Source organism: Rhipicephalus microplus, chromosome X (genome assembly GCF_043290135.1).
Source record: "Rhipicephalus microplus isolate Deutch F79 chromosome X, USDA_Rmic, whole genome shotgun sequence".
Lineage (NCBI taxonomy): Eukaryota > Metazoa > Arthropoda > Arachnida > Ixodida > Ixodidae > Rhipicephalus > Rhipicephalus microplus.
Genome location: NC_134710.1, coordinates 137,493,001 through 137,508,194, shown reverse-complemented (window position 1 = coordinate 137,508,194; position 15,194 = coordinate 137,493,001). Strand labels below are relative to the sequence as shown.

General features: G+C 44.4%; 1 protein-coding gene across 1 annotated transcript in view; it reads right to left on the bottom strand.

Moving 5' to 3' along the window:
* The window catches only part of LOC119176530 (uncharacterized), a 196,611-nt gene extending 182,717 nt beyond the window's left edge, over positions 1 to 13,894 (bottom strand). The window contains exons 1-2 of the mRNA XM_075877830.1: positions 13,871 to 13,894; positions 12,325 to 12,367 (exon numbers count right to left, since the gene is read on the bottom strand). Of these exons, the coding sequence (XP_075733945.1) occupies positions 12,325 to 12,366 (42 nt within the window). The 5' untranslated portion in view covers position 12,367; positions 13,871 to 13,894. The remainder of the gene's footprint in view (positions 1 to 12,324; positions 12,368 to 13,870) is intronic.
* Between the last annotated feature and the right edge of the window lie 1,300 nt (positions 13,895 to 15,194).

Here is a 15,194-nt window from a genome sequence, read left to right as displayed (position 1 = left end):
TAGAAGGTCGTTGAAGTAAGCGCCGTCATTACAGAGGCAGCAAGGAATTCAGGAGCCTTACTTTCTTTCTTTTTTTTTTTTTTTTAGTCAGTGACATGCTGACCGCTATGAATAAAAGCATACTTTTCTCAATTCGTTGGTTTCTGGTTCCAGTGCTTCGCTAGAGCTATGCTACTTCTAGCATAGCAAATACTGTTGCCGCCAAGTATTCCGATTTCGGTGTACAATAAATGTGACTCTTGCTCTCATAAAGCACAGTTTTTTATTGAAACTGATATCTGTAAATATGCCGATATTAGCAATTATGTGCAGTGTAAGCCTCGTTTGTAATGACTTAATGGCACTAAGAGTATGGTGATAAAATAATGAATAAATTTAATTGCAGGTTTCAATGCACTGCACATTTTCAATATTATGCTGCACATAACAAATGTCTGTATGGAGTATGACTATCCCCGCCATAGAGAAAAGTTTTTCAGTATCTGTGTTGCTGTATCTGTATTTCGGAATACTTTTATCACCTTTTTGCAAAAGTATCTCTGAATTATCCCATTGCGTCAATTACAAATGTATCTCATTATCTGTATTTTAGGCTCCCAAACCGTGTATTTCGATATCTGTATTCTAGAATACTTTTCGGGGCATCTGTCCTCAGCCCTGATATTAACACGAACTTTAGACATCTTAGCCTGACAGTGCAAGGAAGTCCTATCACAGAAAATGCAATGCTGGTGTCAGTGGTGTTGTCAACAGGTTAAATATCCCAACAGAAACAACACAAAAAGTTCATGGTGGTAGCTGAAATGGAACCCAGGTATTCTGCATGGCTGTCAGGTATTCTACCAAAGAGCCACACAGGTAACTCCAAACTTTCGGAAAAAGTCCGTAAAGAAAGATATCGTGTCAGGACAATGCCAATTGGGGTGGCCATGTCAGCTATCTGCTTTTATATCAATGTCATTATCTATGAATCTTCAAGCTACGGTCAACAGTACCACACATATATGTATAATCTATAGATAATATGGACATCATGGCCATGTAGCATATACTTAACGAAAATGATACTACCATCTCTGCTCTCAAGTGGGTGCTGATGCTACGTCATACCATGAGCTATCCTTAACAGGCCAGTGTACACGGCAGGCATAATAACCACACAATAAATTTCCATTCAGTTGAATGAAAAAAACTATTCATGATGCTAAAGCGACAAAGGAAACAACGGTGCAATATGCTACTTATATGAACTGATGGGAGATATTTGTATCGGAAGAATAATTAAAAATCTAGTCTCTTGCTTCAAAAAAGGCAAATGGATCCGATGAAATACAGACTCCTTTCTTCCAAAGTTACACGGCCTGGATGTCTTGCTACTTCCAAAATTATTTTTCAAAAATGCCTTTGAACTAGTTCTGTACTGTACAAAAGGTGCACAGCTGTCATAATCCAAGTGTTTAGAAGTGATGATTGGTTGTGTACCAACAATTACAACAACAGACAAGGGCAATCTTAACATGAGGTTGCTAAAAAAGCTGATATCAGCAGCATTGACCTGTCGACCCAATGAATATGAAGAATAAATGTCAAGGTCCCAGCAGGAATCAAACCCAAGCATTCTGCGTGGCAATGAAGTATCCCACCATAGAGCCACGTCAGGTTTCAGAACTACCTACTTTTCAGATAGACCCTAATGTTCGTGAAACGTCAATTGTGATTGCAGTGCTGGCTATACAATTTTATAAACATTACATATGTACTCCTATGATACAGCCATCGCATCGGGTCGATATCAATTATAGTTAGGCGCCATTCGCTGAAGTTGACTTTTGTAGCAGTGTCCATAGCTACCATCCTCGCGAGCACCAATACTTCATATCAGCTTACAGCTTCTGCTGTTATCATCCATGTTGGTGTTGACATCATTAAGACTTGTAAACAACTGGTTATATGAAATATACGCAACTGTTCAACATATGCTCTGCATGCATTTGTAAATATCTTTAACCAGACTTCATAAAGTTTTGCTCAACAAAAGGTTACGACACAGTCACCTTCCATCTTCATGCTATGACGCATAAGAGCGATTCCCAAGGTACATGTACTCTGCCAAATTTTTCAATAAATAGAAGGCAATTTTCCCATAAAAAAAGAACTACTACTTACGAGCACTTGAAAAATGAAGCTTGAAGGTAGTATAGACAAGTGTTCAAGTTTCACTTTGTTCAAACGAAGAGTTACAGGCATTCTTTATTCCTGATGTAATTGAGGCATCGAATGGGTTGCCAAATGATGTAGTAAATACAGATTATGTCACGGGTGTCGGCAGGGGGGGGGGGGGTACAAAAGGGGCAGTTGCCCCCCTCAAACTTCACCAACCTACATCAATGCTTTCTTTTTCCCTAGCCGCAATGCCACATCCATTTCCACCCCCCAAGAAAAAATCCTGCTGACCACCATGGATTATTTTAATACATTTATGAACTCACCTGATATATCTTTTGCAATTTATCATAATTACTGAACTGAACTTAAGTTCTTGTTAGACTGAAATGTGCATTGTTTGGTTGTAACATAGTTTTTATATGTTTGTAAAAGGGTGTGTTTAAAATACAAATGCAAAATGTAGAAATGTAAAGTCCACTTTCCTGTAATAGCCCCCAAAACAAATTCAACAATATTTATAAATAAATGACCAGCACTGTCACTTATGCTTCATTAGGGCCCCTGTCAAGATTTTCATGAAGGGTAGGGGATATGATGCAGAACCTTCCAAAGGTCAATGAGATGCGACAGCAGTGATCACAATCACGGTAAATAGTGGCTGTGATGGTTTGAGTACCGCTTCATAAAAGTTATCCTCCATTCTTAGGGTGTCAATGCTAAACATAAGATCATTTTCACAAGCAGTAATTTTTCAATTGGAAGATTCTTGTACTTTGCCATGTTTTCTGGTGTTGGAAATTAGTGCATAAAGTTACCCCTTCCATAAAGAAGTAGGAGCTCGAAAATCTCCCTGTGCATGAGGTACCAAAGCTAAAAGGTGATTTTGTTACCCAATGTGAATGCCTTTCTTGTATGCAACATTTAGCCCCACTGGTGTAGCCATCAACCCTCCCTCTCCCCCACCCCAGCACACTAATACTTTTCAATTTTGCATGTGTATGTATAAATACATGCACGAACGTCCATAAAGTATGTTTTAATACCCCCCTCAAAAAAAATCTTCAAGCTATGCTACTACGTAATTAGGCAAAATACCTTTGCAGTGCCTTTGTGTCAGAAATATAGCTTAGTGATATTAGTAACCTAACAATGTTGCTTACGCTGAAGTGGCTTTAGAGTGTCTCTAAGCCACTTTAAAAATGGTGACCATATCATGACACTAGAATCGGTTGTTCATATGGACTGGTGAGGGAACATTTTGTTTTGCACCATTAAGGATATATTATATCATGACACTAGAATCGGTTGTTCATATGGACTGGTGAGGGAACATTCTGTTTTGCAACATTAAGGATATCTTATCTGCTTATAGTATGCCCAATTTATTACAAAATCTTTTGTTCAAGTGTGTTCACACAGTGAGCAGAAGTACTTGTGCGCAATGGTACATTTTAAATGCAAAGCATTTATTTGCGTACAGCAGGCACTTTTAGCATGTCTATTGTTGTGCCACAGACATGTTCCTCGTTCGGGAGCACAACTCAAGAGATCGAGCGCTGTTCCGACGAACTGTCTCCCCGCCTCCCAGCGCCGCCTTCCGTGCAGAAGAACCGTGCAGTTCCGGGGATAACGTCGCTTCCTCCGCCGAACCACCTTGCAGTTCCGGGTATGGCTACGTCTCCCCCTCCGAGCCCGAGAACTGGTCTGAGAGAATGGACCAAAGACGTTATTTAAGGCCGAGCCGGCCCCATGTTAGAGGATTTTGCCCCAGCCGACGTTGTCGTGCTGGCCGGCTTTGTACCAACGACAACCTGCTACAGTAAACGCTCCTTCTTGTTGCTGTTTTCAAAACGGATTGCCTCCCTGCTTCGCCTTCCGGCAAAGGCTTCAGCGAAGTCCGCTCGACGGCTCACCGCTCTTCGCCACCGCTACCATCGCGACACAGCATATTCCTAACAGTGGTTGGCAGCTGCGGGATACGCTACCCCTGTCCTCAACATTTTGCTGCTCTGGGACCCGCTACCCCGATCTCAACGGCTGAAAAGTTGGATCGGATCTCTGGAAGCCACAGGACGACCACCGTGATATCGTTTTGCTGCCCTAGGACCCGCTACGCCGACTTCAACGGCTGGAAAGTTGGAGCGGATCTTGGCAGGCCCGAGGACACCCACGACACCGCTTGACGGCAACGACGAGATGGCCGTAGTCACCCGCTCTAGTTGGGTGAGTGTCTGACGTTCGTCTTTTGTCGTCAGACCCGGTTAGCACAGAGTAGCCAAGTATGTTCTTTTTAGATCTTTAGGTGGCTAGTGCTTGGCTGGTTCTCAACTTGCTTCACGTCATAGAATATAGCTTCTGAGACAAAGCTATTTCAGAAAGGAACGTGCACGAGTTGCGGTACACAATGGAGAAGCTCAAAGTGAGGGACCTTCTCGATGTTTGTGAGCAGCTGGGTGTTTCTGTTGCTAAGACGGGCCGTAAAGTAAATATTCTTGATGTCATGAGAGCGGAGGGAATAACTGAAGAGGAGGTAGAAGAGGCTATGGAGACAATGAAGGAAAAACAGCGGGAGGCTGAGGAGTGTCAAAAACGCGAACGCGAGGAGGCTGAGGAGCGTCGAAAACGCGAAAGCGAGGAGGCTGAGGAGCGTAAAAGGCGAGAAGAGCGTCAACAAGCTCTTAGAATGAAAGAGCTAGAACTTGAGCAGCTTCGCATAACATCGGCGCAGTCTAGTTCGCTATCCCTGGCAGACGAAATGCCAAGACAGAAAATCCAAGATTTGATTCTGCCATTTAGGACGGGTGGAGACATCGCGCTTTTTTTAGTGAACTTTGAGCGCACGTGCGAGAAAATTGGGATAAATGAAAGTGTCTGGTCCCAGAAGCTTCTGTCAGTCATTCCGGGAGAGGCCGAAGTAATCGCACGGTTGTCTCAAGAAGACTCTGACGACTACGCTAAGGTCAAAGCGGCCCTCCTTCGTAAGTACCGCTTGTCTGCCGAGGCATTTCGGCAGCGGTTTCAGCAAGCAAAAAGGGGCAGTGAATCATGCACAGAGTTCGTGTACCAGCTTAAGTCTAATTTGAAAGAATGGCTTAGAAGTGCGGATGCTTACGGTAACCACGACTGGGTGATTGATTGTGTGGCCCTCGAGCAATTCTATCGTGTGTTGCCTGAAGATGCCAGACTCTGGCTTCAGGACAGAATGAAGGGAACAGACATTGACAAAGCTGCTGAGCTAGCTGATGAGTATTATACGCGAAGGAATTTTCAGTTAGATCGCGAGGATACAAAAGAGAAGAGGGACTCCTCAAGGCGGCTTGCTGCTCAAAATGCAGCACAAAAGATGGCTCCGCCGCGTGACGAATTCAGTCAGGGAGCGACTAACAATGAGAGGGAAAGGAAAAAGCCAGGAGAGGCACCTGAGTTGACAGCAAGTGCGAGGGAACGCGTCGACACCGCTCGAGCTTTTGAATCAAAACGACCAATTGTATGCTACAATTGTAAAAAGGAGGGTCATATCTCATCTAGCTGTGAGCAAAAGTTTGCTTTCGCTGGCATTCGCGAGTCGGGCGAGAAAGTTACTCGAGGCTTACATGCGCAAAATTGTGGTCAACGGAAAGAAATGCCGGGCACTCCGCGATTCAGCTGTGAGATGGACATAGCACACCCATCTTGCATCTCCCCTGGTGACTATACTGGCGAATGCGCCTGGATCAGACAGGTTGCAGAAGAGCAAAGTGCCTGTTCGCCAATTGCTGCAGTTGTTCTAGAGGGAAATTTTGGAAAGTTGTGCACTGAGGCGGCCGTGAGCCCTAATTTGCCCCAAAATTTTCCGTACCTTTTTTCCAACAAATCAGAGCAGCTCCTTAAAGAAAAGGGCCAGTCATTTTCATCTCCCCTCGCGTGCATGGCACTCACGCGATCGCGGTCCCGCGCTCTCGCGGGGAGACTTGAGGTCTCGGTTTCGAATGAGGAGGCGGTCGAGCGTGAGACAACTCCCCAAGGAGACTCGGGCCAAGAGGCGACTAAGGTACCACAAGACATCGAAGACAGTAGGGCTCCGGATACGGTATTGGCTGCCGAACGCGACGAGCCTGTGGAGGTGGATGAAAACAGGGCGCTTCAGGAGAACGTTCAGTCGTCCCTGCTTGGTCCAACATCCACTTGTTGGGAAGAGCTCAGTAAAGTAGACAGGAACACACTCGTCACTGCGCAGGCAAGTGATGATACCATTAAGAATCTGCACCATAACGGGAAAGAAGGAGTAGCCCGAAAGAACATCTCATTCTACACGAAGGCAGGGCTCATGTATCGAAAGTATCGGGACGCTGAGGGTAGAACATTCGACCAGCTTGTAGTGCCAGAGAAGTACCGACGACAGTTTTTGGAACTGGCGCATGGAAATGCCTGGGCGGGCCACCTTGGCATCAAGAAAACAAAGGCGAGGCTCGCACAGGATTTCTATTGGCCTGGATGCTGGAAAGATGTAGAAAACTTCGTGCAATCGTGCAACACGTGTCAGAGAATAGGAAAATCTACTGACAAACGGAAGTCCCCGATGAGATTAGTGCCTGTTATCACATAGCCGTTCCGGAGGCTCGTAATTGATATTGTTGGCCCCCTTCCAGAGTCCCGTTCCGGTTGCCGCTACATTTTAACTGTTTTGTGCGTGGGAATGAAATTTCCCGAAGCGGTCCCGCTAAAAGAGCTCACCTCTTTCTGCATTGTGGACGCACTTTTGTCCATTTTTGCTCGCGTTGGCTTTCCAGCCGAGATTCAGTGACAATGGGAGCGTATTTACCAGTTGTCTCACAACAGCGTTTTTTGAACGCTGTGGAATAAAAATAATCCACAGCTTTATAGGACATCCACAGTCTAACCCCGTGGAGAGGATGCATGCTGTACTCAAGCGAGTTCTGAGAGCTCTTTGCTTTGAACATAACAAAGATTGGGAGGCGTGCATACCCGCGGCACTGTTCGCCATACGGTCTGCTCCCCACGAGACAACGGGATTCAGTCCCGCCGAGCTTGTCTATGGAAGAAACTTAAGATCTCCATATCGGCTGTTGAGAGACTCGTGGGAAGGTTATGAAGAAGACCCACGCTTAGTCAGCTACGTTTTAGATCTGTTGGAAAGACTATCTAAAACCAGAGAGCTCGTTGAGGAAAACATGAAGGCGGCTCAGAGTTTAGAGAAGGCTTACTACGATAAGTTGTCCCGGAAGCGCACGTTCAACATCGGCGACCAGGTAATGCTGCTACCACAGTGTAAAAAGAACAAAATGGACATGCAGTGGGAAGGGCCAGCTAAAGTAATGTCCAAGCTTTCAGATACAAACTACGAGGTAAAACTGGGCCGAAAGAAAGGTAAGGTTTATCACAGTAATTTAATGAAGCCTTACATCCAGCGCCATGCCGTGGTTAACAAGACACTGAATGCGGCGAACGAAGTGGAGACCGACCTCTTAAGTTTTCCACGTGAAAGCGATGCGCCAGCTAACAGGCTCGTACAGCTTATTGCCGAAGAACAAAGTCTCACGGAGAGTCCGCGTGATGATCTCACGAAAGTAGTTAGAGACTACGCAGGCGTGTTTTGCGACAAACCAGGGAAAACCTCTTTGGTAGAGCATGACATTCAGTTATCAAGTGAAGAACCGATCTCTAGCAAGGCTTACAGCGTATCGTCGAGGCAAAGGGAAATCATGGAAGCCGAGATCCGCCGCATGTGTGACTTGGGGGTCATCATTCCAGGTGAAAGCGATTACACCTCCCCACTCATACTAGTCGAGGTTCCGGGAAAAGACCCTAGGCCATGCGTGGACTACCGCCGGCTAAATAAGATCACTTTAGATCAGACATATCCGATACCTAATATCGAGGAGAGATTAGAAACCATGGCAAAATCCACATATATCTCCCTCTTAGATCTGGTACGGGGATACTGGCAGGTCCCGTTGACGGAGCGAGCCTCTCGTTATGCCGCATTCATTTCCCCATTGGGAACATTTCGCCCTTTAATGCTTGCTTTCGGCTTAAAGAATGCTCCTTACTGCTTCTCAAACTTCATGGATCGGGTGTTGCGGGGTTTAGGAGATTTCGCCCTGCCGTATCTCGATGATGTGGCGATCTTCTCTGATACGTGGGTCGAGCATGTGACTCACTTGAGGACCGTTCTGGCTCGACTACGTGATGCAGGCCTCACCGTGAGAGCGCAGAAATGCCACTTAGGATGCGCAAGCGTAAGTTATCTCGGCCACATCGTGGGTCGTGGCCAGCGTAGCCCGTCCGAGCTGAAAGTTGCGGCCGTTTTAGAGTATCGTCGTCCCACCACAAAGTCGAAATTGAGGGCGTTTTTGGGACTGGCGGGGTATTATCAACACTACGTCAAAGGTTACTCAAACCTCGCTAGTCCGCTGATGGACTATCTCCGCAAAACCAAGCCCACCGTCATTTCGTGGGAGACAAGAAAAGAGAATGCTTTCAAGAGCCTGAAGAGCGCTCTCGCAAAACGACCCGTGCTAGCGGCGCCGGACTTTTTTCAGAGTTTTATTATTGAGTGTGATGCCAGTGACCGCGGCCTAGGAGCAGTTTTGTGCCAAAAGGACATCGAAGGGCACGAGCGGCCAGTTTTGTATCTCAGCAGAAAGCTCAGTGTCAGAGAGGAAGCTTACAGCATTTCAGAAAAAGAGTGCGCCTGCCTTGTTTGGGCAATTGGTAAGCTAGTATGTTACGTCTCAGGGTCGAGCTTCATAGTAGAAACTGATCACTGCCCCTTGACTTGGTTGCACAACATGTCGTCTAAAAGCGGTCGCTTACTTAGGTGGAGCTTGACGCTTCAGCACCATAACTTTAGTGTGCGCTATAAGAAAGGGAAGCTGCACACAAATGCAGATGGTCTCAGCAGAGCTTATTGAAGTGCAGCCCAGCTCCCTCATACAAGTTGAGGCACATCCTTCTGGTTTGACGTGTTTTGCATACTTTTGGTGTCTCTTCTTTCGTTTTGCTTTAAACTGTATCAACAATGTCGCATTGCACTAACAGATTTATTTTTGCTTGAAGTGTACTCTGATATGTTAGCAGGAAGGCCAGCCTCTACCATTCTGGTAAAATTGTTCCAAAAAAAATTGCACAGAATTGTTTTTGGGCTGCTTCAGCGGGTTCCGACCTACTCTTATGGCATTGAGGATAGTTTCGCGTGGCCTTTCTTGGCATCGGGACTGCGCAGTGTAATCACAGCATTCGTGAGGGCCAGTGTTTTGAGGTCTCTAAGGGATACGTTTCTCGTGCTAAAACGTACAATAGTAGAGAGTCAATAGATCTCTTTGCTGCCTTGGTCTGGCACTATGAGAGACGTTCAGAGGGTGCTTGCTTCCACGAAAGTGGTTTGGCTTTGCGTTCAACTCCGTCGTTTCAGTGATTCCCTGCAGGGCTCTGAAGATCACCACGGAGTGGCTACAGTATCGACGGTCAACCAGCATCCCTCCTTCCGAGCCGCCCTATACGGCTCAAAACTCCGGATGCATTGTCTGGCGGTGGGGGTGCTGTTGTGCCACAGACATGTTCCTCGTTCGGGAGCACGTCTCACGAGATCGAGCGCTGTTCCGACGAACTGTCGCCCCCCTCCTAGCGCCGCCTTCCGTGCAGAACAACCGTGCAGTTCCGGGGATAACGTCGCTTCCTCCGCCGAACCACCTTGCAGTTCCGGGTATGGCTACGTCTCCCCCTCCGAGCCCGAGAACTGGTCTGAGAGAATGGACCAAAGACGTTATTTAAGGCCGAGCCGGCCCCATGTTAGAGGATTTTGCCCCAGCCGACGTTGTCGTGCTGGCCGGCTCTGTACCAACGACAACCTGCCACAGTAAACGCTCCTTCTTATTGCTGTTTTCAAAACGGATTGCCTCCCTGCTTCGCCTTCCGACAAAGGCTTCAGCGAAGTCCGCTCGACGGCTCACCGCTCTTCGCCACCGCTACCATCGCGACACAGCAAATTCCTAACACTATCTAGCCACCTACGTCTGGGTGCTCTCGTAATTGCCCCCTTAACTTGCAGTGAACCAAAATTAGTATGGGAGCGTAAGATGGTTTGACGAATATGACTTGCTGGTTATGACATGAAGAATGTGACCATTTCATTGTGTCTGTCGTCGAACTCTTCCCGCCAGACACATGTGACACATACCTGTATACACGGGCGGGTATGTGCCACGGGTGATAGACAATTTATGTCTACCTAGGAACGGCGGGAAGAGGCACTGGTAATTTTATTGAGACTGTGTTAAGGAAAAAGCTCACATCGGCCTCGTTGACCTGACGAATGCACAAAACATATACCAGGGCACCAGCAGGAATCGAACCCAAGCATTCTACGTGGCAATCAAGTATTCTACTATAGATCTACTCCAGGTCTCGATACCACTTTGCAACAAGACACTATTAAGGCGTAATGTTGATGAAACATCAATTTAGGTTGCAATGCCGACTATCCAATTTTATAAACGCTACATACGTACTCCCATAATATGGCTATCCCATCTGGTTAACATCAATTGTAGTTAAGCACCATCCACTGAAGTTGATTCATGTAGCAGTGACCAGGGCTACCATCCTCGCGACCACAAGCCCTACATGTCAGCTTACCGCTTTTGCTGTTGCTAACACTCATGTTGCTATTGGCATCGTTATGCAATTGTAAACAACCGGTTATACAAAACATTATTTAAAAGTTTAACTGCACTTACACAAACAAGAACAAGGAAAGTAAAGAACAGCACGTGGACAGCATGTGTTCTTCGAATCGCCTTAGCATGCATTAGCATAGGCTGGTCAGCACAATTTGTGTGTGTGCCGTCTTAATGGCATTGCAGCCAAAATGGTATGATGTTCTGAACCTCAGTCAACTAAGGCTCAGCAGGCCTTGCTGCATCGCCATGTTTTGTTGACAACATACTATTGATCGGCTGACTGAAGATGAGGTGAACAGCAGAGATGAAGGGAATGCGGGCTCAAGAACTTAAAAAGCGCTTTTATAGCTATTAGGTGAACTCGGACGATAAAACAAGTCGAGGTATAGTATTGAATGGATGGTCAAGACTTTGAATACACATGTAGCTGAAAATTTTTGAAAAGCGTTTCACGACCCCTTTAATACTTTATCCTTTGTTCACATGTTTTCAATCAATAAGTGGAAGTACTTAATGGATCATGTTTGATTGACTTCCAAATACCTGGTATAAAAATCTGATTACGAATGAGTTAAGAACGTGCACGTTGACTACCCGTTTGAATAGCATATATATGATGCAAGTTGCCATCACAAGACAGCCTGGACAAAACTAAGATTACAAAATTCCAAATAAATGTAAAACACCTTGGAGGGCCAGTAAACAGGCTCGAACTTTTTTTTTTACAGTGACCCATGGTGAACACAATTTGCGAATATTACAGACCTACACGCCTCACATACCCTCCATTGCAAAAAACCATTTTTACGCCTCTTTCCTATGGCTATCTAATCCTCCTCATACCCACAGTGACAAAATCTTGCCTATGGACGTTTCGTACCCCTGAGCTCATCCATCCGTCTCTTGCACAACAAAAGGGCACTTTGGCTTTACCTTGATGTAGTCTTGGCCATGAAGACTGCATTTTAATTTTCTTACCCTGCCCTATGCCACTGTGTAGAACTCTGAGACTACAGGAACAAGCGTTTACATTTTACAAAACAAAAGCCTCGAAATGAAGAGGCATCTTGCTACTTTACCGCTAGGGGAAAGGTACATGCCTCCCCAGTGCCTGGTACTCCTCGCACCGTGACGACACATGCGCACGTGGAGGAAGCCTTGTTCAGTCATTGGTGGTGCGCCAATGACATAATTGCAGACGTTGTGTTATGTTGATGACGTGGGTGTTGTCACGACAAATGGCTATGCCTACCTATCTACACAGCGAGAAAAGGGGGCGAAGGACAAGCAAAAAAACATAACCAGCTGAAGTGGGTCGTTCTAGACCCTGTAACTTCCTTTTTTCAGCACTTATTTGCAAAGTTATTGCGGCAGCATTTTCCAATAGTTCAAATGTGCAGTTATTTCTCCAATAGAAATTTTGGACCTAGGGTTGTTTACTGGACCTTTAAACTATGTATCACACACACTTTCCTACCTCTTCCCTCCTGGGCTGCCCTTTTACAGCAAAGGTTGACATGCTGAAACATAGAAAAAAAAAGGAGGGGGGATCATTTTTGTAGCTGTAGCAATACACCAACAGCAAATGCATCTGCTAGCAAGTGATTCAACCATTAGTAAATGTTGTAAAATAGTCCAGCACGTGCGTGCGGGACTAATTTACAATATTCACCAATGGTTGAATGCACACGTGTAAACACACAGGCATACACACAGGGTGCCCTACCTATTTTTAGCAAATGTTTAATAATGTGACAAGTCACTCTATGACGACGCCGCAAAATTCATGTTCCTTACTACTGCATGCAGTAAGTAACAGTTTATTGTTTCCCACTTCATTGCCTAATTAGGCACATTTAATTAAACTTTTGAAGCAATCAAACTAATAAAAGATGCTATGCATAAAGTTGAACATCTGTTTGCAAAATGTCCTAATAAACAGTTTATCACTTTATATCTGTGAATTATTATTGTTTTTCTGCTTACTACAGATGTCCATGCAATACAAAAACATAGCACGTGACATGCCCACTTATGCACCTAGGTGCACCGTGATCGCAGAGCTCGCGAACATTCTGCATGAAAACAATATGCTTCTCTCGCGATTATTTAAGACAGTGATAAGCAGACACTGTAGTTACTGCTTGTGTTGCCACTAGCAAAATACGCATCATCACACAGTCAACATAATCGTCACTGTCTTGTCAAAGCAGCGCACCTGGCCAAGTGCTATCGTTTGCATGCCGGACGTTAGAGAGCACTTCACTTACGGCATGCATAAACGTGCAAGTGGGCTTGTCACGTGAGCTTTTAAGTGCGATGCATTTTAGGGTGCCAGGCTGTTGTATGCTGTAATCATATGTTGTCGTCATCAATTGGCATAACACAGACAAAACCACATATAGCACAGCCAGCTGTAGCATATTGACTGCGCGCTCACACCAAAGAGAAATATTTTTCTTCTTGTTCTTTGAGCGCCTTGATGATGATATTAACTGCAGAGCAATTGAGCAGCCCGGCCTGTCGAATGCTGTCGTCGCTTGGCGTAGTACAGGCAAAACCACGCATAAGCTGAAGCAAGCGAGAAATGGGGACAGAAAAAAAGCAATAGAAAAAATAGAAATAAAGTAGAAATATACAAGAAAAACTGAAAAGAAGAGCAATAAGGAAAAATAAAACTGCAACTAAATGAACAAGGCCGCCCAGCTTCGCACTTTTTTCTGTCTTGGCACCACTAGGGCAAAGCTGCCTTAACTTGTCTTTAGCATTTCATGAAATTCTGTAGTAAGCAAAAATAAATAAATACAATACACAACAGATATAAAGTTAGAAACTGTGTAATAGGATGCTTTGCAAGTCAATGTACAACCTTCTCATTGGAATTTTTCACCCAGCTTTGCTGCCAGAAAATTAAATTAGTTAATTAAAATGCCTAATTATACAGAAACATATATATATATATATATATATATGGGATATGGCACAACGGGAGCGTTGTCAACAAGGATAAATATATTTATTACCCAACAGTTTCGGGAGGGGTCCTCTTTTCATCAGGGGATGAGTTATACTAACATGAACTTCCAAACTTCGTTGCTGCCGCATCCCTCTCGTCTTGAAAGATGTTTGCGAGAGTGAGAGAGAACTAAAAAAAGAAAGAAAAAAAGAGAAGAAAAAGACGAAAAGAAAAACAAAGAAAAAAAGAAAAAGAAAAAAGAAAGAAAGTAAAAAAGAGGAAGAACCACTGTCAACACTGAGACGAAACCAAATGTCCGTGTACGTCCACATCCGGTGCTTATTCCGTGCTGGTCAGTTCTGGACGATAAGAACCGGATGTGGACGTACACGGACATTTGGTTTCGTTTTCAGTGTTGACAGTGGTTCTTCCTCTTTTTTTACTTTCTTTCTTTTTTGTTTTTCTTTTTTTTCTTTGTTTTTCTTTTCGTCTTTTTTCTTCTCTTTTTTTTTTCTTTCTTTCATTCTTTCTTTTTTTAGTTCTCTCTCACTCTCGCAAACATCTTTCAAGGCGAGAGGGACGCGGCAGCAACGAAGTTTGGAAGTTCATGTTAGTATAATTCATCCCCTGATGAAGGGAGGACCCCTCCCGAAACTGTTGGGAAATAAATATATTTATCCTTGTTGACAACGCTCCCGTTGTGCCATATCCCATACCTTCACAAAGACTAACTGGTCCATTGAATTATTACTCCCACTATATATATATATATATATATATATATATATATATATATATATATATATATATATACACACACACACACATACACACACACACTTCTGGTGGTGGTCTAGCAAGCTGGGCGATTTTGACATACATAGCTAGGGCATTTTCCAGCAAAAACACTACATATGAGTCCGTCTTAAATCTAGTGAAGTACGCTGAACTCCGACCAATGCTCAAGTGGACAGTAAAAAATAATCAGTTTATTTACGCTGCCGCTGAAGCGATGGTACAATGGACTGAATGAGGCTGGTAGTGTTTTTGAAGTAGCTAATTACTTTTAGAGGCAATGCTGGTAGTTAAGTTTTCTTGTATAATGAGGCATAAAACAGCATCACGATGACTGCAAAAGGATGTTTGCAATGTTTCTTTGCTTTGTTACAACCCAAGAAAAGCATGTAAGCTCCTCTCACAGAAATGACATGCAACTTCCCTTCACTTTCAAAAGACAGTCATGCTAGCTTGGCTAATATAAATACTATGCATATTAGGACTTACACATTCTTTGTTATTACATAAAAGAATATGTTTAGCGAAGCAGTAATGCCAGAATCCCTGATGAAATTTGCAGTTCATTCAAATTTCAGACATAAGAACAGTGATGC